Here is a 26,025-nt window from a genome sequence, read left to right on the forward strand (position 1 = left end):
TCAAGTAGAATGCTCTTTTAATGTGTCCACGTGCAGAATATAATTTTGGTGGAAGGTCACCTAGTGGGACTAATCTCTTGAACTCACTGTACCGAAAATCATTAAATGTGTGACAGTCAGAACTCAATTTCCCCACACGCACAAGGTATTTTTCTATGTCTTTAAAATTGCATTCTTCTTCTGTCTCAGCAGATCCTTTTAGAAACTTCACAGCTTCAGCAGTTAAAGCTCCAAGCTTTTTTACAATTTTTCTTATAGTGTGATCACCCATAAGAATATGTGCCTTGATAAGAACACTGGGCATCTCTGGGTTAAGTTTCTTGTACAGAATATGAAGCGGGATTAAGTGTCTTTTTCGCCTGTTCCATAATGTATCCATATCTCTGACAATCCTTGACTTATGAATATTGCAACAAATCTAAGTAGCACAATAATAACATCTGTGTCGTTTGACAGTACAATTACTCAATTGTAACCATTTTGACAGCTTCTTCAAATTTGTTGTTAAGTTCTTGATCAATATGGCCCGTACCTTCTGAATATATCTTGCCAAACACCAGCTTCTCCTTGACAATCATTCCACTTGCAATAATTGGAAATTCAGTGTTCACTGAAGCATCATCAATTTTTTCACGAGTTAACATCTTCAAGTTCATCTTGTTCGATGTTGATGACCAGATTTCATCAAGTTACACAGGTATAGGTGTTAAGTTTTTGATGTAGGCAAGGTCAATTATTCCACTTGTAGACATTGGTCTGATTCTCTCACATTCTTTGACGGATAGTTAAAGAGGACATTCAAAGACAATGTGCAGTTCTTGCCAGGTGCTCATCGACTTTGATATCTGTAGATCAGTCTGAACGACCTCTCTGAAAATTAGCATGGATGAAATCTTGACCATTCACTACTGTGATATATAGTTCACAACAGCAGCAGTTTTCAGTTACCTTTTTGTATTGAAATTCTTCAGGTGGAAGTTTATTTTTCGAGCTCTTGCACAAGTTTGTGCTTCACTGGTTTGGTTGCAGCATCTCCATCACATAATGTGTTTGTTGGAAGAAGATCTTGCAAAAGAATGTCCCTGATAAATTCACCCCTTTCTTTTGCTACATCCATCTCTCTATGTGCTTGCAAAAGTTGTTTTTTTTTGTAACCTGTTTTGTAGTGAGTGGTTGGACGAAACTCTTACTATGGCAATTGAAGCGTGGAAGTTTAGCTTCAGTGATTATGTCTGACAAGTTTTTCTCTTTCAATACCAGTCCCTCCCGCTTCAGTTCTGCATATAGTTTCCATCCATATTCCAGGACATCTAGTAAATGTGTCTTTATATTGTTATATTGTTATCCATATTTTATCTTGCTGCTGCATGAATTGAAGAAGGCTGTCAACATGTTTATTAAAACGTTCCCCTCTCTTTCCCACAAGTTTGTGGTGATGAAGAGTTTCACAATGGTCCATTAATTTTGAAATTGTCATCTCTCTAGAAACATTGCAAGTAGAAAGGACTTCATGGTAAACTGGATGCCATTGAGCAACATATTCACTTTTACGTGTCTGACCAACAATTCCCTTGGAGCTTTTCTGTGATCTCTGGATCGCCTGTTCCAGTTTCATATCTGGAGCCACAGCATCTCAATCTTTCCAAATACCAAGACCCATATATCAGGTAGTTTATGCAATCAAATTAGCAAAACACAGAAATCAGTAACTCCACAGTCTTCTCGTGCAGCTCCCAATCACCTTCCCTGTCAGCATGCACCAAGTGTTTCACTAGAACTATCATGTGTAAAACATTTCCACAGTACTTGAAAAGTTTAGATTTTTCCTCATGTTCTTTGACAAACTCTACGAACTTGTTTTTCAGGTTTTCTGATGTTGAACTGAGTGTATTGAACATTGCATGGCTTTGCATTATGTCTTTAGAATGAAGTGCACCCTGTGCCTTGGTCACTTCTGAGAAAAGATATGCAAAACCTAATTTGTCATTCTGGTTGCAGAAAGCATTTCAACGCAATATTTCTATAGCCTCAGATATGATGAGCCTACTTTGTAATGAACAAACATAATGAGTTCTGCTCAATACTGAGTGGCCATTTTGCTTCTAAAGATTTCAGCCCCAGTATGTGCATTGTCTGTGCTACATCCACTGAGAACTTGCAACACAACTTGTATCATGTGGAAACGCCCATCATGGATACATTCTACTGGATTGCTCATAAAAATGTCAGCTGCAATACGGAAAACACCTTAATCGCAGAAAATTGGCAGGATAGGCTGGTCTTCAAGCTAAGCACACACATTTTGAAAATGTTTTAGAGCCATGTATACTGTTGCTTAGTTTGTGACTGGAAATGGTATTACTAGTAAAACCCCAACCTTCTTCAATGGGACGGTATTCTGGGAAATCAGAGCATGAATTCCAGCACACGGTGGAACTGCCTTTTCTTCATCCTTCTGTCTGCACCGAATAAGCAATATGATTAATTCAATTAAATCAGCTTTGCGGACCGCAGCATCAGACAGAAGAATGTCCATGTCCTCAGCCACTTTGAAACTTTCTGGTAGACAGGGACATGGCGATGGCTTGTATTGATTTTGCACATGTTGGCAAGGCAGTTGGGTTATAAGACTTCAGCTTTGTTTGTTTATGCCTAAGGCTGACACAGCTTGTTTTCCAGCAGCTACTTCATTGGTACAGTATTGAAAAAGCACCATGGCTGTATTGTGTGCTGGAGGTTCCAGACAAAGAAGAGCTGTCTTCAAAATCAAAGTTATCAAGAGCAGCAATTGTAAATTCTTTCCTGGTAAAGTGACTTGGAAGTGGTGTGCTGTTACAGCATGAGCTGCTAACAAGTTCCTTCTCCATACTATGTCATTATAACTTGTTGATACACCAGTCCTATTCATTGAAGTGATTAGCTCTCTACTTTTGCACTTGTCATAAATTGTTTGGGCAGTCACCATGTGTAGCGGAGGTTTATTTTTTGCCGTGATGTAATTCATAAAACATGATTTGGAAAAGACAAGTACATTTGCACAGCATAAGCCTTGTTGGTTCATGGGATTGTCTTCCACCACTTCGCTTATATCGTCAAAGCCATCATCAGTGCTGTTGGCTTCTGTTCCAAACTCAAGAACTTTAGTTTGTATCAGTTTTTCTTTGCCGTTATTAAACAATGATGTAAAAAATGTTAAGACAAAATCAGGCACTCATGTTGACTCCCATGATTTGCGGAGATCTGGGGCATCAAAAAATGTGCCATTAAGTCCAAAATCTAGATCTTTCAGGATGTTTCTTAAAATGGTTACTGTTGTTTTTGCTGCATCGTGTGAACTTATTTTGGTAGCAAGAACTTCAGGAGTCAATTCAGTTGAGAACACTATAAGTGACTCGTTCTTTTTGTTAGACTGACAAAAACGAATTCTATCATTGTACATGCTCTCCACAAAAATCTTAATTTCATTATTATGGATCATACAGTTTCATGAATGTTGACCATTGATCTTCTAATCTCACTGAGTATGAACCTGTAGCCAACATTCAAGAGTGGCTTTAAAACTTAATTTACTTTGTCAAAGAGTGCAAACTTAACTGAAGGCTGACGGTTACGTCGCTGCTGGGAGCTCATTGTACATTCATATTTTCGAATGTATGCTTGCATGCAGTTCGGAAAGGCATACAAATCTGCTGCACATACATTCATTTCACTATTTAGATCAGCTACTCGGCTGAAAACTTCATCTTGGAAGAAACTAGGTGCAGATAAAAACATGTTTGCCCTTTGAGACACACCTACTCTGTACTTTATTCCTTCATCCAATCCCTTTGGCTCGTGTTCGGGCTAAACCACAGATAATACATTGAAGATCCTCTGCTTTCTGATCAGTTGTTGGAAGTGGACGAGGGTTAGCCATCGATCTTGTAAGTGGATGGGCATTGGGTTTGGTTGTTGTCGCTTTCTTTGAAGACTCAGATTCTTGTTGTGATTCACTGGTTTCTGCTATTTTTTGAAAAACAAATTCCAGGCTTTTTTTCATTGTATATGACTTGTAGCACTTGTTGTTAAAATTATAAAATAGTTGATCCTCTTCACCCATCAGTTTCAATCTCTTGTGAACTTTGCCTTGCTGTATTTCTGCAGCATCTCAAACTCTCTTCTGTCCGGCCGCAGTTGTTGTTAGCTTTTCTTTCAGATTAGTTTGGCATATGACACGTTTTTCTTTGTTCCGATTTTGTAGTTAGCAACACTCTGTCAGGAGGTAAAGATCCTCTGCTGCCACCTGCTTCGCTCATGTTTATGAATTTGAATCAACGGAAAACCTGAACCAAAAACAATATTAAAATTAATTACCAATATGATGACTAAAACACATCATTATAGAGCCGCCATTTTGGAAAATGGTGAAAGGGTTGCTCTGAGGAGTTATTTTCTTTCTCTATAAGACTACTTGACCTCCAAAAACTATGTTTTGACACCAAAATTAAGAATATACGTCTCATGGTTCTGGAAATATTACATCATTACTGCAACACATCCACCATTTTTAAAAAATGTTGTCCAGAAAAAATTGGCCTGGATAAGCAGTGTCTACCCAAGCTAAATTATGTCTCTAATGATACAAACACACAAATCAAAAATGTCAAGTGATCCAAGGGATGGCGCCGTGTTCTGGCTAAAAGAGGCGTTATGCAGGTAACACATTTTTTTTTTTTTTAGCAGCAAAACATTTATTCAGTTTTCAGTAAGGTATCTGCAGCTAGATGTCTCTATCAGATGAGCAAGTTACTTACTTTTGGTAACTCCTTATCTGGTAGAGACAGGGTCTAGCCACAGATTACTTACCGACCCTCCCATCCTCCCCGCTTTGCTGACAGATTTCTAAGAATGGGATTCTTCCTCCAGGGCCTTAGTTGGACCCCTGGTGTGGGAAGTTCGTAGACGTATCTGCACGTCCGTGCTACATGGTGGCGCTTTCAGTAGGTGACTGCAGCATCACTTCAGGCGCAGCTGATGCCGACTGCGTCTTACAGCTTTCTATCTTGGCATTTCAACTCCTTCTTTCGAATTGTTAACTAATTGCTGCAGAGATGTTGCTTTTTTTTTGGCCACACTTTTCCTTTAAGCAGTTTCTATAGTGGCTCTGCGTTTTGGCGCAAAAAACAGTCATGGAAGAAACATGTTAGTGTGTCAGAGAGGGTACTGCAGGTTCTCCGTCACACCCAGTGGACAACATCGTTAGGGAGTCACACGACACCCTGTTCCAACACGCAGAGGTAAGGCTAAGGAAAAAGTTTCCAGATCCAGTATGGCGCCTGGGGAGAGAATTCTGTGGTAAGGAATCCGCAGCTAGAGCCTGTCTCTAACTGATAAGGCATTACCAGAGGTAAATAACTTGTTCAACAGAAAGCTCCTTTGTGCTCCTTCACTTTTCCTGGAATTTGACAACAAGCAAAACAGTAATCCTTTTGTCATCTTTTGCACATATAGGAGATTACAAAAAGATGTTGCAATGAGTAGGAACTAATCACCTTTCTTACTACAAATTTTTCATCTGTTATTGAGTCTTCTCCTTGCCCGTGAATTTTCTTGCTGAGCTCTGTAGTTACACTTGCAAAGTTCCACATGGTAGCTTGTTGACATTGGGTTCCATGCTACACCCATGGAAGGTTTTGGAAATCTAATAGCAAGAAGGGACAGTATTCAACACACCTTATAATGGGTATAATAATTAGAGTGAGTACTTTGATACCTGTTAAGTGGAGTTCTTAACTCAAACGAGAGATTGCATCCTTTTCTCCTTAGGTAATTCTGTTGATAATAGTTTTGAATTATGTATAGGCATGCTGCAAGGTTAAATGCTTCTTTTATTAGTGTGTGCTGCAAAACCCAAGTTAGTGATCATTTTAACATAGATACTAAGAAAGACTGTAAAATATAGAATAATTCTAAACTAGGTATTCAGAATTATTATTAATGTACTAGTGTACATTGGAGAATGCCATGATTTTATTCCTGTAAAATATTCTGTAGTCCGTATTTCTATAGATTATAAATATTAGAAGTATACTTGTAATCATGCTCAATTTTACTCAGGTGGCCAGATAAGCTGTTTTTAAATAAAGTATCCAAAGTAAAGTCTGCCACTGCTGGTTTTGATTTTACCCGTATATCTGGCAGTGAGTCAGCATTTTTGTGGAAGTACCTTAAAAAGGAGTTGAAACCATGTAATTCGTTTGCTACTATTTTTCCTTTGTAAAAAGCAAAGCAGAGCTGTAATGGATGGCATAGCAAGATTGCTCTTGTAAGGAATGCTTAACAAAGCTTATTGCAACACTGCTATCTTCACTTCAGTGATAACTTCATAAGTTTGCAACCCTCCACCCGCTTTCTTTTTGAAAATGTTATGTTTTTGTTTAGGCTAATGGAATCTTGCAGCTTTGTCATGACACCTCTCTTAGTTGTGTGCTTTTAAAAAAGAAAAATGTCTCCATTCTGGGGTATTTTTCTGGTGTGACAGCTCTCCACGTCAACGAGGACGTCACAATTGCATGGCTCCACCTGACTGTCTGACGTTACTGTGCCAATAAGAGGTCCTCGCCGGTATGCTGACGTCAGTTCCCTTTCTTCCGTGCCTTCGACGCTAACGGTTTTCTCCTAGCTCTTGCTGCTGTTGAAGGTGTTCCATCTTGTTTCTGGTTACAATCTTGTTTCTGGTTACAATGTCTCCTCCTAGGAAGTCTTGGTTTAGGCCTTGTCTGGAGTGCGGGGGTTGCATGTCTGTTACTGACCCTCATGTTGATTGCCTTTGGTGTTTAAGTTCTGAGCATGACGTCGAGGAGTGTGTATCCTGCCAGAGCATGAATCCGAAGGCGCTGAAGGAGAGAGAAGCCAAACTCTTTTTGGCTAAGGTGAAGAAAGGACATAAATCCATCATAGATAGTCTTCTCATACTTTGTCGAAAAAACATAAAAAGTGACTTCGTCACGACTCTCAGCGTCGTTCGGCTCAAAGCCGTTCAAGGTCCAGGTCTCCATCTAGACGGCGCTGTGCGACGTGGGAGGTTAGTCCTACGGTGACTCCACAGCCTCAGAGCCCTCAGGCTTCTCCGACACCGTCGGTCTTCGAGTTGGTCGCACGTCAAGAGAGTCCTCGCTTTTCACCTGCAGCGCAGGATTCGGATGCTCAGCCGGTGCAAATGCCGCATGGAGACCAGCGGTATCCTGCCTTCCCGGCTCAGGGAGTGGATCCCGCGGCATTTTTAAATGCCAAGTTTAGTATGTTTAATGCTATGGCCCCTTCTGGTGCTCCCCGGATCCTTACAAGGCGGCACCGTTTATGCCCTTTTATCCGGCTGAGGGTGCCGGTTCGGCGCCGATGACATCGCTGCAAAGACCTGCGGCGCCGATGACACCACTTTATCAGTCGACGCCAATGACGGAGCCTCTTGTGACCATGGCGCCGATGGGATCCATGCCGGATGGCTCCCAATTGGACCGTAGTCAACCTTCTTCTCCAGGTCCGCGTCTTTCAGTCCTGAAGCCTGGGTCATCGACGTTGGCTAAATCTATGTCGACGCCAAGGTTAGAGGGCAGGCTGAGATCGCGCAGAAACGCTTTAAGGCTTTTGGAGGAGCAGGAGTACCAAAGGCAGCTGCTGGAGGAAGGAGAGATTGCGGAGCCCTTGGGGGAATATCAAGGACTTGACTCAGCCAGTGGGCTAGACACTTCCCCGGAGTGGGACCTTTCTTCTCCAGGTAAGTTGACGGAGGAAGCGGCCTCTTTCCATACTGTGGTCAGGAACGCTGCAAATTTTTGGGATCTTCCGTTGCCTGCTGCGGAGGTGAAAACTAATATTCTAACTGAGGTCCTGCATCCTTCTTCAGCTTCAGCAGAACCATTGCTCCCATGTAACGGTGCTCTTACGGAGCCTATTTTAGAGGTATGAAGGAAGCATGTGTCATCCCCAGCTGTCAACAGATCTGTGGCAAGAAGGTATACGGTGGCTGCTGGAGATCTGGGATTTTTGTCGAAACATCCTACCCCGGAGAGTCTAGTAGTTCAGGCCTTATGTTCCACAAGGTCTACACCAGGCCCCTTCCCTGTGATTCCTTCAGACAGGGAGTCCAAGAGAATGGAGCAGTCGGCGAAGAAGACTTTTTCTTCCTGTAGTGTGGCCCTCAAAGCAGCAAACACTACCTGTGTATTAGGTATATATGTGCCCGCCCTGATGGACACAGTTAAGGCTATGGTTCCAGACCTGCCGCAGGAGATGCAAGGACAGTTTGGTGAACTCCTGTCAGATGCTCAGGCAGCAGCTAAACAGATTATCCAGTCTGGTCTGGATTCTACAGATTCAGTGACCAGGGCGATGGGTACCTCTCTCGCTACCAAGAGGCATACATGGTTGAGGTCCTCTGGCTTTTCTTCGGATGTCCAGACTACTCTCTTGGACTTGCCTTTTGATGGGGAAAAGCTTTTTGGTGCTAAAGCTGACTCTGCCTTAGAGTGTTTTAAAGACAGTAGGGCCACAGCAAAGTCTTTGGGTCTGCAGGCTTCCACTACTACCCCTTTCAGGTCCTTTTGGAGGTTCAAGGGGTTTGGGCGTGGAGCCGTTTACCGTGGGAGACCCCAGTCCACAGTCAGACAGCCTACCAGCCTCCCATATAGATCCTTTAGAGGGCGGGGGAGGGTTCGGACAAGAGGGGCCACCCAGCAGCACCCTGCATCATCCTCTTCCTCTGGAGGACAACAATAAGGGAAGCAGCCCTAGCTTTCTGCCCATTTTCAGCCATACTTCTCCTGTAGGGGGAAGATTACGTCTTTTTCTCCGTGAGTGGGAGTTAATCACATCAGACTCCTGAGTTCTAAATATTGTGAGGAAAGGATGTGCTCTTCCTTTTCAGGAGTTCCCCCTCCCATCCCTCCCAGTCCCTCGTTTTGTTCCTAAGACCATCTCCTGTTGTTGCAGCAGGAGGTTCAAATCCTGTTATCAAAAGGTGCAGTGGAGTTGGTTCCAGAGCAGGAAATGGGTCGGGGTTGTTATTTGAGATATTACCTGATTCCCAAGAAGGATGGTCGATTGAGACCAATCCTGGAACTGAGGATTTTGAATTGGTTCCTCAAACAGGAGAAATTCAAGATGCTGACTCTAGTGCATGTACTGGCGTTGAACAAAGAGGATTGGATGGTGTTGGTCGACTTGCAGGATGCTTACTTTCATATCCCTATTCTCAAGTCGCACAGGAGGCATCTCCAGTTTGTGGTGGGGTCGCAACACTACCAGTTTGCGGTCCTTCCATTTGGTCTTACTTCAGCACCTCGAGTCTTCACGAAGGTGATGCCGGTGGTTGATGCAGGTCTCCGAAGAAAGGGAATATCGGTATTCCCTTACCTGGACGATTGGTTGAGCAAAGCCAAGCGTCCGGAGCTTGTGCTGCATCACTTGCAGATGACAACTGAGTTGTTCAGTCTGGGTTTTTTGTTAAACGTGCCCAAGTCTCACCTGGAGCCCTCTCAGCACCTCCTGTTCATAGGGGCAGTTGTGGATACAGCATTAAATCGGGCCTATCCTCTGCCTCAGCGGATTCAGGACATCTATGATTCCAATGTTTCAAAATGGAGCGGTTGTTCCAGTCCTCAAGGTCCTACGCCTGCTCGGTCTGTTCGCTTATTGCATTCTGTTGGTCACTCATGCACGTTGGCACATGAGGGCTCTCCAATGGTGCCTCCGCAGGCAGTGGTTTCAGCACAAAGGGGATCTCAAGGAGTCGGTATTGATCTCTAGAGATGCTGCAGTGGATCTACAATGGTGGGCTGTGGATGGCAACCTCTCTCTAGGAAGGCCGTTTTCACTGCCTCCTCCGGTGGCCACAGTCATAACGGATTCTTCCACTCTAGGGTGGGGTGCTCATCTGGGGGACCTGGAGATCAAAGGTCTTTGGTCTCCAGTGGAACAGACTTTTCATATCAATCTGTTAGAATTGCGGGCAATACGTCTGGCTCTCAAGGCCTTCCTCCCGTCCCTTTGCAGTCAGTCAGTTCAAGTCTTGAAGGACTTCGCTACCGCGATGTGGTAACTCAGCAAGCAGGGAGAAGTAGGGTCATACCTTCTCTGCAGAGAGGCTCTGGTCCTGGGGTCAGGACCATCGTATTTGCTTGGTAGCGAATCATCTGGCAGGAGTGCTCAACGTACGTGCGGACACTCTGTTGACATTTCTCGGCTGATCACGAGTGGCGTCTCCATCCGGATCTGGTCCGTCACATCTTTCAGATGTGGGGTTCTCCGCGGATAGATTTGTTTGACACTTGGGAGAACGCGCACTGCCCGTCGTTCTGCAGCATCCAGTATCCGGTGCAAGGAGCTTTGGGGGATGCGTTTCAGATGTTTTGGTGTGACCAGTTGCTTTACGCGTTTCCCCCCATACCCTTGATTTCTCAGGTTCTGAGGAAGATTCGCCAAGATCGGGCTCAGGTCATTTTAATAGCTCCGGGTCGGCCGAGAATGGTGTGGTACACGGACCTTCTCCAACTCTCACTGTGTCCTCCGCTCCATCTCCCTCTCAGGGCAGATCTCCTCACGCAGTTGCAGGGGAAGGCTCTACACCCCCACCTCCAGAGCCTGCACCTATATGCCTGGAGATTACACCGGGCAATCTGAGTGCTTTCTCTCTCCCACCAGAGGTAGTGGATGTTATTTCATCGGCCAGGCGACACTCCACTAAGACTGTTTATGCTGGCAGGTGGGCACAATTTGTGGCTTGGTGTGGAGAGAAACAAATTGTTCCCTTGAGGGCCCATCTGTCTGATGTTCTGTTGTTTGCATTAGCTTTAGCACAGAAGAGTTGTGCAGTTGCTACTGTTAAAGGTTATTTGGTGACACTGTTAGCCTTTCTTTGCCTTCCGGATCAACCCTCCTTGTTTAAATCACCTATTGTTATTAGGTTCTTAAAGGGTTCAACAAATACATTTCCCCCCACTCCCTTTCTTATGCCTTAGTGGGATTTGAATCTGGTTTTAATTTTTTTAATGGATTCACCCTTTGAACCCATGCATTCTTGTCCGTTAAGATTTTTAGTTCTTAAGACGTTTTTTCTGATAGCTATTACGTCAGCTAGGCGTGTCGGTGAGCTTCAGGCCCTTAGTGTTAAACCTCCCTTTACTTTATTCTTTCCTGACAAAGTGGTGCTGAAAACCAGGGCGCCTTTCCTACCTAAAGTTGTCTCTCCTTTCCATATGGGGCAGTTGTAGGAAGTTGCCTCTGTATATACTATCTCAAAGTGAGAGATAGTGTGCACAGAGTCCAACGGTTCCCCTTAGAGGTAAGATAGTGGCAAAATTAGGTAATTCTAATGCTCTATTTTGTGATAGTGTGGTCGAGCAGTAGGCTTATCAGAGGGTAGTGTTAAGCACTTGTACACGCAGGCAATAAATGAGGAACACACACTCAAAGACTTAACTCCAGGCCAATAGTTTTTATATAGGAAAATATATTTTCTTAATTTATTTTTAGAACCACAAGTTCAAGATTTTAAGTAAATAAATAAAATGCAAGGTACTCCACACAGGTAAGTTCGGAACTTTGACTTAGAGCAATAATATATACAGTTTTTTTTTTAAATGGCAATAAGCTATTTTAAAAGTGGACAAAGTGCAAAAATCAACAGTTCCTGGGGGAGGTAAGTATTGGTTAGATTGTGAGGTAAGTAAGACACTTACAATTCTCGGTTCCTGGGCATAGGCAGCCCACTGTTAGGGGTTCAAGGCAACCCCAAAGTTACCACACCATCAGCTCAGGGCCGGTCAGGTGCACAGGTCAAAGAGGTGCCCAAAACACATAGGCGCCTATGGAGAACAGGGGTGCTACGGTTCCAGTCTGCCAGCAGTTAAGTACCCGCGTCCCCGGGGGGCAGACCAGGGGGGTTTTGTAGAGCACTGGGGGTGACACAAGTAGGCACACAAAACACACCCTCAGCGGCACAAGGGCAGCTGGGTGCAGTGTGCAAAGCAGGCGTCTAGTTTTGTATAGGAAACAATGGAGGGACCCGGGGGTCACTCTAGCGGTGCAGGCAGGCACAGGGGGCGGTTCTCGGGCCAGCCACCACCTGGGCTAGGCAGAGGGTCGCCTGGGGGTCACTCCTGCACTGAGGTTCGGTTCCTTCTGGTCCTGGGGGCTGCGAGTGCAGTGCTTGGTCTAGGCTTCAGGTCCCTTGTTATAGGCAGTCGTGGTCAAGGGGAGCCTCTGGATTTTCTCTGCAGGCGTCGCTGTGGGAGTCCAGGGGGGGTCGTCTCAGGCTACTAATGGGATAGCTGTCACCGGGGAGTCCTCCCTGAGGTGTTGGTTCTCTAAATCTCAAGCCGGGGGCGTCGGGTGCAGTGTGTGAAATCTCACGCTTCAGGCGGGAAGAGTGAGGTCTTTGAAGTTGTAGAAAAGTTGCAAGTTTGTTGCAGGTTGTTGAGCAGAGCAGCTACTCACAGGAGATTCTTTGTCCTGGGGGTCAGGGCAGTCCTCTGAGGCTACAGAGGTCGCTGGTCCCTGTTGGATGCGTCGCTGGTTGCAGGTTTTCGAGTCAGGAGACAGGCCGGTAGGGCTGGGGCCAAAGCAGTTGTTGTCGTTCGTCATCTCTGCAGGCTTGCAGGTCAGCAGTCCTTCTTTTTAGTTCAGGTTGCAGGAATCTGATTTCCTGGGTTCTTGGGGGCCCCTAAATACTAAATTTAGGGGGGTGTTTAGGTCTGGGAGGGCAGTAGCCAATGACTACTGTCCTGGAGGGTGGCTACACCCTCTTTGTGCCTCCTCCCTGAGGGGAGGAGGACACATCCCTAATCCTATTGGGGGAATCCTCCAAAACTAAGATGGAGGATTTCTAAAGGCAGGGGTCACCTGAGCTCAGGGCACCTTAGGGGCTGTCCTGACTAGTGGGTGACTCCTCCTTGTTTTCCTAATTATCTCCTCCAGCCTTGCTGCCAAAGGTGGGGGCAGTGGCCAGAGGGGCGGGCATCTCCACTAGCTGGGATGCCCTGTGGCGCTGTAACAAAGGGGGTGAGCCTTTGAGGCTCACCGCCAGGTGTTACAGTTCCTGCAGGGGAGGTGTGAAGCACCTCCACCCAGTACAGGCTTTGTTCCTGGCCACAGAGTGACAAAGGCACTCTCCCCATGTGGCCAGCAACTCGTCTGGTTGTCGCAGGCTGGCAGAAACTGGTCAGCCTTACACTAGAAGTCTGATTGGTATTCAGGGGCATCTCTAAGATGCCCTCTGGGTGAGTTTTACAATAAATTCCACACTGGCATCAGTGTGCATTTATTATGCTGAGAAGTTTGATACGAAACTTCCCATGGAACTGTGGAGTTCGTGTTTGACAAACTCCCAGACCATATACTGTTATGGCTATCCTGCACTTACAATGTCTAAGGTTTTGCTTAGACACGATAGGGGCATAGTGCTCATGCACATGTGCCCTGACCTGTGGTATAGTGCACCCTGCCTTAGGGCTGTAAGGCCTGCTAGAGGGGTGGCTTACCTATGCCACAGGCAGTGTGAGGTTGGCATGGCACTATGAGGGGAGTGCCATGTCGACTTAGTCATTTTCTCCCCACCAACACACACAAGCTGTGAGGCAGTGTGCATGTGCTGAGTGAGGGGTCCCCAGGGTGGCATAAGACATGCTTCAGCCCTTAGAGACCTTTCCTGGCATCAGGGCCCTTGGTACCAGGGGTACCAGTTACAAGGGACTTATCTGAGTGCCAGGGCTGTGCTAATTGTGGAATCAAAGGTACAGTTTAGGGAAAGAACACTGGTGCTGGGGCCTGGTTAGCAGGTTACCAGCACACTCTCAATCAAAACTTAGCATCAGCAAAGGCAAAAAGTCTGGTGGTGACCATGCCAAGGAGGCATTTCCTTACAGCAGTCCATTACCCTTCCATCTTTCTACCCTCATCCCTCAAAGGAGGAGGAGAGGCTCCGTTGTTTGGACCCCAGAAGGGCTCTCAGTTTTTTTATTGAGCGGACAAAGGACTTTTGGTTGGAAGACCAGCTATTCGTGGGATATGTAGGAAAGAGGAAGGGCAGAGCAGTCTATAAAAGAACTATATTCAGGTGGGTCATTCTTTGTATTAAGGTCTGTTACTCGTTGGCCAAGATGGTTCCCCCTGAGGGTATTAGAGCCCATTCAACCAGGGCTAAGTCTACCACTTTGGCCCTGGCTGGAGGTGTTCTGGGGTGGTGGATATTTGCAAGGCAGCAACTTGGGCATCCCTCCACACCTTCGCAAAGCATTATGGCTTGGACTCGGAGGTTAGGAGGAACGGCCATTTTGCACGTTCTGTATTGCAGGATTTCTTGGTGTCACCAGTCAGGCACCCACCTCCGAGTGCGGTACTGCTTTGGGACTCCATTCATAAGGTGAGGAATCCACAGGTAGTTGTATCCATCAGAAGATCAAGTTACTTACCTTCCATAACGCTTTTTCTGGTGGATACATTAGCTACCTGTGGATTCCTCACTGTACCACCCGCCTGCCCGTTGCCTGTCTGGTCATACCAAGAATTTTGTTTATGTTTTGGTAATTTTATGTATATACAAATGATGATTATAATCGTGTTATATCAATATGGTTTCATGTGTGTATTCGTTTGAGCTATTGTGAGTTCCGTTTTCACCTGTTCGCCTCAAAGGCACGTAAAAATGGGTGAAACTGATGTCTGCACGCCAACAAGGACCGCTTATTGGCACAGTGACGTCAGACGGAGTCGCGTGGAGCCATGCAATTGTGACGTCCTCGTCGACGTGGAGAGCTGGGAAGAAGATTTTACGTCTAATGCTGGCGCATTGGGAGAATTACCGAAGGTAAGTAACTTGTTCTTCAAGATGATTCTTCCATTGGTAGCCTTGAATGTGGCGGTGATGCACACTGATGGCAAAATTGCTTTATTTTACTGCAGGAAGCAAGGAGACACTTCAAACAACTCCTCTGGCTGGGAGTGGATCTGTGAGATTGGGCCATTTGCCAGAACGTACGCCTCTTTGTTTCTTAAATAACAGGGCAGCACAATCTGACGGCAGAAATCTTGCACTAACTTCACAAATAGCAGTTGAATAAAGCAGTACATTGTCTAATTTTTGATGTATGGAGGAGACTAAAAACAGACATTTCTAATACTTCCGAACACAAAATATGATCACTTTGCCTCCTGGATGTGAAAGTGTTTATGGTTATAGTGGCGTTTATCTGAGAGATGTGTGTCTTTTCCATCTGAAATGCCTCCCTTCTACGGTTTAAGTTTGGTCAGAATATCCTGTGTGGACCATAGTCTATGGTTATCCTGGTGTTTTCAGCATAGGCCTGTTACGTCTGATTCTCCGAAATCTTCTAGCAAATTCCATCCTGCTTCCCCTGAGGCAGTAACTGATCAACCTGGACGATGGAGGGTCTTCAGCCCTACCATACATTTAGCATGCCTGTCAGTTTCCTGCGGTGGTAGCCTTTGCCTACCTATGCCTCTACTGTCATGTCTGGTCACTTGGCTCTACCCTTAGAGCATTGCCCCTCTAAGTTTCCTTCAAGGTGATGTAAATTCATTCTGCAGGTACCTGATTTTCAGACTTGCAAGTGGACACTTGCAAGACTTTTTTGTCATTAATCAAGGCTGCAGAAATGGGATAAGAATCTGTTTTCACTTCCAAGAAGTCCATCAACCATCATCTGACTGTAGTTGCACTTATTTGCGAAGTGAGATGGCTACTACCACGTCCAACTTAAATTTTGCCATGTTACATACTATGCCCAAACTTTAAGTCCTGACTTCATGTTACATGAAGCTGATATAGTAAAAGAAAGTTTTCTTCACAGTCTTCACATCTATTAGTTACATAATTGAGTTGGGTGTCCTGTGCTCTCAAGGACTGAAAACCATCTTTTAGACAGACAACGTGAAACTCAGAACTCAACCCGCTTTCATTCAAAAACTGGTTCTTAATATAAAACTTTTTTTACTGGCCTTTTTTCAACGTCCTTATTTATTCTATATAGATAGAACCATATTCCACTATGTCTACTGATATAGATGCAGACAAGGTTGCTCCCAAACTCTCCATTGCCAGAAGATTCCCCTCATTCACTTTTCTGTTTTTATTCCTTGTAGAAAGCATCCTCTTAATTGCACGCCGGTGCACATTCTCCAGTACCAAAGGCTTTTTGTTGCTTTGTCACGGTAGGTTCCTATCAAGGAGAGAAGCAGTGGCTACTATACAGGCATTATGCAAGCACAAGCCTCTTGGTGCTTCTCAAATCATGAAGCATAATTTGGCCTTGTAGTCTTGAGTAATGTGTATTATTCGATTCAAATGGTGATGTTCTATGTGACTGTTCTAGAGATGGTTCATCCTTTATAAGGTACGTATTTTTCTTAAACTAGATGCATGGCTTATGAAGAGACCCCCTTAGTTGGTGTAACAGTAGAAGCCATGCCCCATTATGGGGTTGGATTGTGCACAAGCCACAAAACATGCTTTATTTAGTGACAAGATTAAGTAGCTGCTTATCCTTTTTAAGTCTAGAGTTTTACTAAAAATATATATTTTATACTTATGGTGGCTTTCAACCAGCCCTCCTCGTTCATTGGTCCTTACTTGTGTGATTCATATTCATATAGTGGCCCAACAAGAGTGATGTCAACTTGTGCTGGTGACAGAAGTGGATCAGCAGAACTAAGGGGTTGCAGAAGAGTGCTTTCCCAACAACCTGTGGAGGCAGCAATGCTCTATTAGTGACAATTGTGCAAAACTAATTAAATACTTCACTGTGTTTACTTGTTTACACATGTATTGCAAGGTTTTCCGGAACAAAAGAATCTTTAATCAAGATGGCACTACCATTTAAACAAGCAAAAAAGAACATAGAATGAACATTTTCAATTGGTGATTTTAATGTTCAGCAATTTTTCATCATTTTCAAAAAAGGACTTAGAACGCTGGCTGGACATGAGATAATTGGGAGAAGTAAAACCAATCATAGTACTACACTTGTCTCAACTCACTGGCGTTTGGCAGCAAAGTTAGGACTTGAGCCAACCATGTTATCAGAACCACTTCGGGGATGGGTTCTAATACGATTTATTGGCAAGGTGTGGATGCCTAGAGATGGAAAATATGTGATAGCAAGTCAACACTCTTTGCCTTTTGTGAGCTACCACTCCACTCCCAAGATACCAAGATATAAATGGAACATTTTTCATAATGTTTATTGTAGTCAATTTTATTATTAAAAATTACAATTACAGTAAATGTGATTATATCAATTGATAATTATAGTAATTATGATTATATTAAATACAGCAAGTTACATTTATAAATGTTTTAACTAATTTATTTTTCCAGAGCTGGTGGTGAATGACCGTGCATCAGCATGAAGGAGACTGAAACAAGCACATCCTGCCCATCTGATCCCCAGTATATATTTCAATTATGGTCAAATATCCAACATGGAGTTACTCTGACAAGCCTGCCGGACTGCTCATCATGGAAAACTTTGTTAGAGGAAGCTCAAGTAAAGAATCACATTCCACTATTGGACATTGAGATAAATGTCGAAAGCCACACAGTTCCCAAAGTATTTTACCACAGGAAGTGCAGGAGCCTGTTTACTATGAAGAGGGATTTACAGACTATTAAGTGAAGAGCTGAAGCAAGTGTCCGTGATGATGCTGGAACGAGTGAGTGCAAGAGTAAACGCTTAAACAGAAGAACATCGTTAAAGTCAAACGTACATGCTGAAGAATGTATATTTTGTGGGAAGATAAAATGCTAAAAGGGAACATCAATATGTGAGAAATTAATCAAGGCCATGGAGCTTAGAGTTGACAAAAGGTTTCGAGAGTGTACAACCATTAATTGTGATTCAAAGATCTTAGCTGTTTGTAGTACGGACATAGTGGCTGCAGAAGCACATTATCATGCAGTTTGTAATGGCAACTATACAAGAGTTCAGGCACAGAAAGAAGATCATGCATCTAGTGTTCAAACGAGTGATCTCTACAAAAATAAGAGATGAAACATATGATTAACTATTTCAATACATTAGAACGGTTATTATTCCTAAAAAAGAATTAATAAGTGTGACGACTCACTGAAGGGCTTGAAACCCTCATGACACGCAGAGAAATACAGGGAATAGACAAATCAACCAAGAAGCATATTAGAAGAAAATGGGACTCAGAGTTCGGTGACAGCCTCCACATATTCCAGGACAATCAAGGAAAATGATTGCCCCAACCTGATAGTGTCATGCTACAGTGCGTTGTAAGAGAAAACCAGAGTTTCAAAAGAGAATTATCAATTTCAAAGGTTAAGGCAAAATACATGAACAAGATCATTGATCAAACTTCATTGCGCATAAGAACAATGATTAAAACAAACTTGATATCAATACCATGGCCATATCGTCCATCAGACTTTGATAACGATTAATTGAGAGTGCCTGATTACATTAAACAGTTCCTATTAGGACTTCTGACTGGAGATCCAGAAAACACAAAACAGTCCAAAAGAGTTGTCTTGCTTATGCAGTCATTCAATCAGTACATTATATATGCAGTCTCAAGTGGCCAGCAGAAACTCCCAAGCAATTGTTGCTCCCATGTGCAGTAAAAAAGCTGACAAGCAATGTTGAAATCATTTGTGCTCTAAACAGACTTGTTCATGAGATTTCATACTCACAACTGGAAGAAAATGATACCACCTTGTGTCGTCGGAAACTTGCTGCTACCTTAAATGAGCAAATTGTTCTCCCAGCCGACATTCAGTCTCATGTGTTTACTAACTTAGCATGGGATAACATTGATAGGCTTGAAGAGACTCCTACTATTAAGGGGACAACTCACTGAGTCAACGGTATAGCTGTGCAGTCCAAGGTATTTGGACCACAACCTTTTAAAGCTCCTCTCCCAAGCATTGAGAAACAAAAGCAAAGAACACTGACCACCACAAATACTGAAGAATTGTTCATGTGTGTTTCTGGTGAACGAGTTGGGCCTGGGCCATTGATAACAAGTACTGAAGTCATGCCGGAATGTGTTGCCCAATTGAAGCTTGTACAAAATAAGAACATAATCTGAGTTGTTACAAGACAAGAAGTGAGCTTCTCACAGATAATACCAAATAGGACATGATTTAACATAAGTACTAGAGACCTAGTTAGTGTATCACAGGATTCCATTGGCTACTTGCCTATCATTAATGCCCCTGCGACTAATTTGACAACTGTTTCTGAAATTTTGAAACAGTCAGAGCTTATAAGGGAATCACTGCATTTGCGAAAATTGTTGTGGTCATGGATCAAGCTCTCTACGCAAAAGCAACTGAGATTGTGTGGAAGCATGAAGCAACGTACAACAGAATCATTCTTCGAATGGGCATCTTTCGCACCATTTGCAATGTCATGTCCATTCTTGGAAAAATCTTTCAAGACACTGGCCTTCGCTACCTTTGCATTAAAGCAGACATGATAGGAGAAGGATCAATAACATCAGTACTAGAAGGTCGTATGTACAATCGTGCAGTTTGTACTATACAAGAGAGTTTATGAAGCTATGTTGAGGCTGGCTTGGTTGGAATTTATCCCCTGGATGGAGAAGAATTAGGAAGAGAACATTCAGGTAGTCTACTCCTTCAATAAGGATGTTAATGACTTTACAAAAGACCTATGCCAACAGAGATTAGATGACTTCTTGCAGAATGCCGCCTTTGCCGAAGTAAAAATGCTTTGGGATGTATTCCTGGAACATCTTCGATGTGGCAATGGAGATCCCTCTCCATTTTGGATGTCATATGTGGATATTGTTGAAATTGTCTTGCTGGCTCTGCTGCTTGAGAAGGAAACTGGCATTTACATCTTACCGCCATACGCTCTATGATCCCATGGTGTTTTGCGTATGACAGGATGAACTACACTAGATATCTTCCTGTATACTATGTTGAAATGACATTACTTGCAGTGAAACATCCAGATATTCACCATAACTTCATCAATGGATGCTTTTCAGTTTAACTGTCAGATGTTAATCCGTTTGGGCGAGTTCCGGTTGATCAAGTGATAGAGGTAACAGTCCACAAAGACACACAGACACTGGGTGGCCCTGTATATCAATATATGAGGAATACAATGAAGTTTTATTGTTATTATTTAAGGACTACATTGTTATTATTACAATGAATAATCATAATTATTTTAAAATTATATTCAGTTTAACCAATCTTGTGGAAATAGATTTATTTTTCCACATATTCTGATGAATTTGCATGCTTTTTATCAAAAATATGAAAACCATTATTTTTTTCAGTTGTGGTTGCAAATCCAATATTATCAGACAAAAAGCAAGGAGTGATGACTTGCTATCACATACTTTCCATCTCTAAGCATCCATACCTTGCAAAAAAATCATGTTGGAGCCCATCCTCCCGAGTAGTACCAATGTCCTAAATTTGGGGTCCTGCCTCATGGCCTAAGTCACCAGTTTCCTGAAAGAGAATTAAAGGGATTTCCTCTGTGGGGAGACGTTTTAGTTTCCAGCTCTTAAACAGAAAAAAACTGATGCTCCAGAAAGCTAACCTGCCCGTAATGCCTGTTAAGATGATCTGTGTCCCACATGGCAGGGTGGGGCTTTGTATTTCTAATTTAAGGTAATGTGAGCCAGATGTTTCAGACTCAGTCTTGGATCACAGTGAGACTAGCATTGAGGCTTCTTGGTCTCTTAGCATCCTTCATCCTTCTCATCAGCTATGCCAGGTGGCACATGCAGGGTGTTCAAGGAAATAAAAAATTCTGAAGCATGCAGCATCAAGGCAATCTGGTCGATATCCAGTCCATGAATAATAGGTCAGATAAACCGAGCAGGAGGTAGTAAGCAGATCATTAGTGACATGTACATCCTAAGGTGGAACAGGATGTCTTCCAAGAGTAGGGAAAACCCTGGCTAGATCTTTTCACCGCTGGGGAGAACATGCTGTAGAAGGTTTTGTGCATTGTAGTTTCTGTAAGAGCATGTGTTAGGAAATGCATTCCAGCTGTAATGAAACACAGGACTCCTATACAGCTTCATCAAGTTGTATAAAAGATCAGAAACAATCAGACCCAAGTCATCCTAGTGACTCCGGATTAGACTAGGATAATGTTGTAGCAAGACATTCTGGACAAGAGAATCTGTTCTCTGACCAGGCTGCCACTTTACTAGTACCTTCTGTCTCATGGCAGGGTCCTCCACCCATATATGTGCAATCTACATGCGCACATTAAGCAGTGGCAACCACCTGTGTTTATAAGGCTGCCTGAAGTGGTGGATGGCATCCTTGCTGCTAGATTCTCTTCCACAAAATTCATTTATGCCAGGGGCTTGGACAAATACGTGGCCTGGTGTTGTGTTTGCAAGGGTGACCCATTAGAAGCAAAGCAGTCAAGCATTCTTTTTTGTTTTATCTTTAGCCCAGAATGGTCTTGCAGGTGGCACATTAAAGGTTATTTATTGGCTCTATCTATCTCTACGTTTGCCAGAGTAACTGCGCTTGTTTAAATCACCTGTTGTGATGAGATTTATTAAGGTTTTGATTCCCTACCAAACTGTTTGTAATACCACAGAGGGACCTTAACTTGGTCTTGACGGTTATCATGTATACGCCCTTTGACACAATGCACAGCTGCTCCCTGGGTCTTCTCGCCAAGTTCATCTTCCTCAGTGTGATTACATCAGCTCATTGCATGAGTGAACTGTAGGTACTTACAGTACAACCGCCCTATACAACCTTTTTCTTGGACATGTCGGTGGCAAAGACTCAGTGGCATTTTTACCAAAAGTCATCACCTGCTAGCTTTATTTGCTCCACTTCACACCCACGTATGAAAAGTAGAGGCTGCAACAGACAAACCCCCAGAAGATCTTTGTTTTTACATTGATCAAACCAGGTACCATTGAGTGTGGGTTTTATGGTACAAAGAAACAGAAGGCTGTGCAGAAGAGGACCTTGCCTTGTGGATAGTCTTCAAGTAAGACCTGCTGTGCTCTCGCCTACAAACAGATTCTGAAAGGTCAAAGAGCCCATGCCACCAGGGCTAAGGCTGCTACCACATAGAATTTCTGTATTTGATATCTGCAGGCGGGGTCTCACCAGAAGGGCATTTCCCCAACTCAGTCCTGCAAGACTACATGGCCTAAACCCACTTCACAGACCGTCTACTTGAGGAAGTATACTTTGGTATTGTAAGGTGATGCATCTGAAGTTAAGCATATCGATCGGATGAGCAAGTTACTTACCTTTGCTAAAACTCTTTCTAGTGGACACAATGTCTAACCACAGATTCCCTCACCGTTCTCTCACTTCATGATTCTATGGCGTGGCCTCTTTTTAACATCTGAAAAGATCCCAATTTAGTGCATACTGTTACTAACAATTATTCACACTCCACATCTGAGGGTTCAGAAAGGGAAAAAGACTAGAAACTGACATCAGTGCAGAGGCATGGGTATTTATACAGCTCCGCTCCATCACTTCCGGGGTCTTTGCAGTTATTGTGGAGGCCCACAAAGCAACCTAGCGGCACACAGGAGCACTAGTTTGGAAATTTTTCTCAGAACCGGTCTGGCTCCTGGGGAGTATTCTAAGGTGAGGAGACTGTGGTTAGATAAGAGTATCCACCAGAAAGTGTGTTACTGAAGTTAAGTAACTTGTTTTTGTTGATAAAGATTTGCTTTCCTGTATGTTTTTCTACCAATATTTCAACCACAGGATGTAGATGAGAAAGAAAGCACGTGTTTTTAAGAGACCTGGGGATGTCTGTTGCCTTAAAAACGTTGTGTGACTCCAGGAAGGCATTTGTTTAAATTCCATTGAATGCCATGTATGTCCATATGAAGCTTTCATTCAAACATTTGTGTTACATTTTTGTTTTGTAGGGCAGAAGTATTTTAAAAGGTCCCCAAGAAGCTTTGATGGTTTCAGCGAGACCAGTTCTATCAGCTACACTGAGGAAGTGGAGAAGACCGAACAGCAAACCTCTTTCACAGCAGTTGTCCCTGCACCAGGGAGTGTTGAGTTTCAAGAAGGGTCAGTACTTCAGAATGGCCACACAACTGTGCCTACAACTTGCACTGAGGAGGCGGCCCCAAGTGAGAAGTCTCAACCATCTAACATTAGTTCCAAAGCAGAGGATCTAGCAAGCCTAACCTAATTCTCCAGGCCTTTCTGCATTAAGACTTTTTGTAAGAATAAAAATAGAAATCCCCTTCATTTTTGCAATGTTAAACCTAGCATTTAAATGGTGAACAGTGCCACACAATAGTACAGTAACAACTACTGTAAGGCATTACATAGTTGGAATTTGCACAAAAAATATAAATGAAAATGTTCTTTTCCCAGGAGGTGGTTAGTGTATTTACAGCATTTCTTTGATTAACTTTCTTTTATTTGCTGCTTTTAAGTTATTTATGTACCCAGTTGGTATTTGGGCACAGGTACTTTCAGTCAGCAACTGGTACGGTGTATTGTTTATGTTTTTTACTTTGCACATTTGTTGAAGCTTTAAATTGCATTTTATTTGGACCCCATGAAATATATTGTCTATCGTTATTGCTTAAATTTGATCCAAATAGTTTGCTTGCATTTGTTAACAATCATGCATTTTGGGGGGCATTAAAACATTTTCAGTTAATCTGTGTCTTACATAATCCATTTTAGGATAGTACAGCTTGTCATCCAGTTTAGAACACACGAGAAGGCTTGAAAAGTTACAATTAGTTATACACTAATTCCTGACATGTTCACAGTTATGAACACTAAAACAGTTGTTTATTTAAACTGTGCATTTTAAATTAACCATGCACACTTGCATAACACATAGTTGTTGCCAAAACAGTTCTGTGGTCTGGCATTTCCTACATGGGCCAATGAGAGAGGAACTTCTGAGCTTAAATTAGTTCCCGTTGGCCAGGCTTGCATGTTGTTTAATTCATCTGCCCACTGAGTACATAGTTAGTTATTGCCAGGCCAAACATTTTAGCATGACCTCCTGCCATCCCCTGGGAGTACCAGTTGATGAATATCGGTGCAGTTCTGTCTGCTCTATCTTTAAAAATAAGGTTTGGTGCAGCAAATACATAGGAAAGCTAGTATTACAAATAAATGTATGGTCTTTTATCCTTTTCGTTCCACTATGCTGAGATATCACACTTTTATACACATTTCATGTGTGCTGTGGATAACAAACGGTCAGTGAGAAGCACATTTAATGTATATCCTGTTTATACTGTGACCTATTTATTTAGAAGAATCTCAGGCCAGACTTTGTTGCCTTCCTAAGAAGTGCATCGTGTCTCTTTAATTTCCAAATTTATTATGTCACTCTGTGCCTATGTCACTCTAATGTAGCATTCAGTGCAGTGTTGGAATGCAATGCCAGCTATATTCAAATAACGAATTTAATTTTTTTGTTGTTTACAAGTATAACCTTAGTGAACAATTATACTTTTGAGACGGTATTAATCTGTTGCTACGTACTCACTCTTGTATAAGCCTCTTACTGTAGAAACATTCACGGTGTGTCAAATGTTAAGGTCTGAATCAACACTGCGTCATCCCCGAACATACTTTGAGTTGTTCATCTCAAATTAGGCCTAAAGCAAAATATGCGGGTCAAATGCACTGTTGTTTTTTCCTTCGGCTTGTTGAGTGGTGTTGGGGGAACACCTTTTTTGTTAGATCTCTTATTTTGTTGATCAATGTTATATCAGATATTTAATTACTTCTTTAAGGAATCTGAAAGTGCAATTTTTAGTTTTTTTTTTTTTTTTTTTAATGCAAAGGGACAAAACATTAGTCCTCCCTCTTACATTGTTCTGTTGTATATTGGTGCAATGAAGTACATTAATTTTGGTAACTTTGTGGGAAAGGTAACGCTCTTTATATATATAAATATATATTAAAATTATAAAATAAATTTTTACAGTTTTTTATATTTGGAATTGTGAAATTCACATTTCCTTTTCTGTTTAAATAGAACTGGCAATGCTTTAATGTTTAATAAAGTTTAAGATTGTTTCACTATTACAAGTGGTCTTTTTGTTTTGAGCTAAATCAATTTTAATTTTGATCAATATTTCAATTAACAAAAATGTATTGTAAGAACAACTTGTAAAATGTTTATTTTTTATGTTTTTAAGTAACATGTTTGATCTAATTATTGACATTTTAAATGTATAAACAATATATAGGGCCAATCCTGCTCTCTCCCACCTTTGTGCTTTTCAGGTGGCCACAGCATACCTTCAGAGGTTAGGGATGCAAGTCTTCCCCTGCCTTGAGGACTGGCTGATGTAGGCATGCTTGCAATAGTCAGTTGTGGACCACCTCCAGACAAGAGCAAACCTGCTTACATCATCACATTAACGCAAAGCCACACCTGACTCATTTGCAGATGCTCTTTATCATTGAAGCCCTCCTGGAGACTGTGCATGTTCAGTCCATCCCTCCAGATCAACAAGCCCAGGACTTTCGAGCTATGATCCTGATTTTTTAGCCTAGGTCCTAAGTCTCAGTGAGGGTCCAGTGAGGGTCACAGGTTCTTTGACTTCATGGCCTGTTGGACGCCTGCATGCATCCTGTTCATTGACCATGCCAGATGGCATATGAGAGCTCTGTGATGAGATGTGAAGTGTTAGGGGGCCCGAGAAAAACGTGTCAGGTTCCATTCAAGTGTCCGAGGAGACTGCAAAAGACCTGCTGTGGTAGTTGCTCAACTGCAAATGAACTAGCAGCAGCTCCCTTACTCTACCCACCCAAAGCTGATATGGTGACAGATGCATCACTCCTGGGATAGGTGGAAATTACAGGACTTTGGTCTCCAGCGGAGATCCGTCTCAACATCAGCCTGTTTGCTGTGGGCCAACCACCTTGCGTTGAAAGCCTTCACACACCAGGGAGAATGAACTCAGCTAGTGACGCAAGGTGCATCACGAATGACAGTTGCATATGGAGGTGACACAGGAAGT

The 26,025-nt window shown here is 42.9% G+C and overlaps 1 protein-coding gene across 2 annotated transcripts in view; it reads left to right on the top strand.

The window, feature by feature from the left end:
* Positions 1–23,366, top strand: part of PDXDC1 (pyridoxal dependent decarboxylase domain containing 1) — a 268,743-nt gene extending 245,377 nt beyond the window's left edge. The window contains exon 23 of one of the 2 annotated variants that reach the window (XM_069210219.1): positions 22,936–23,366. In XM_069210219.1, coding sequence (XP_069066320.1) covers positions 22,936–23,210 — 275 coding nt within the window. In that variant the 3' untranslated portion in view covers positions 23,211–23,366. Of the gene's footprint in view, positions 1–17,371; positions 17,519–22,935 lie in introns of those variants that run through there. The other variant, XM_069210220.1, reaches the window with a different exon arrangement.
* Positions 23,367–26,025: the final 2,659 nt, after the last annotated feature.

The sequence above is a fragment of the Pleurodeles waltl genome, chromosome 10, assembly GCF_031143425.1.
Source record: "Pleurodeles waltl isolate 20211129_DDA chromosome 10, aPleWal1.hap1.20221129, whole genome shotgun sequence".
Lineage (NCBI taxonomy): Eukaryota > Metazoa > Chordata > Amphibia > Caudata > Salamandridae > Pleurodeles > Pleurodeles waltl.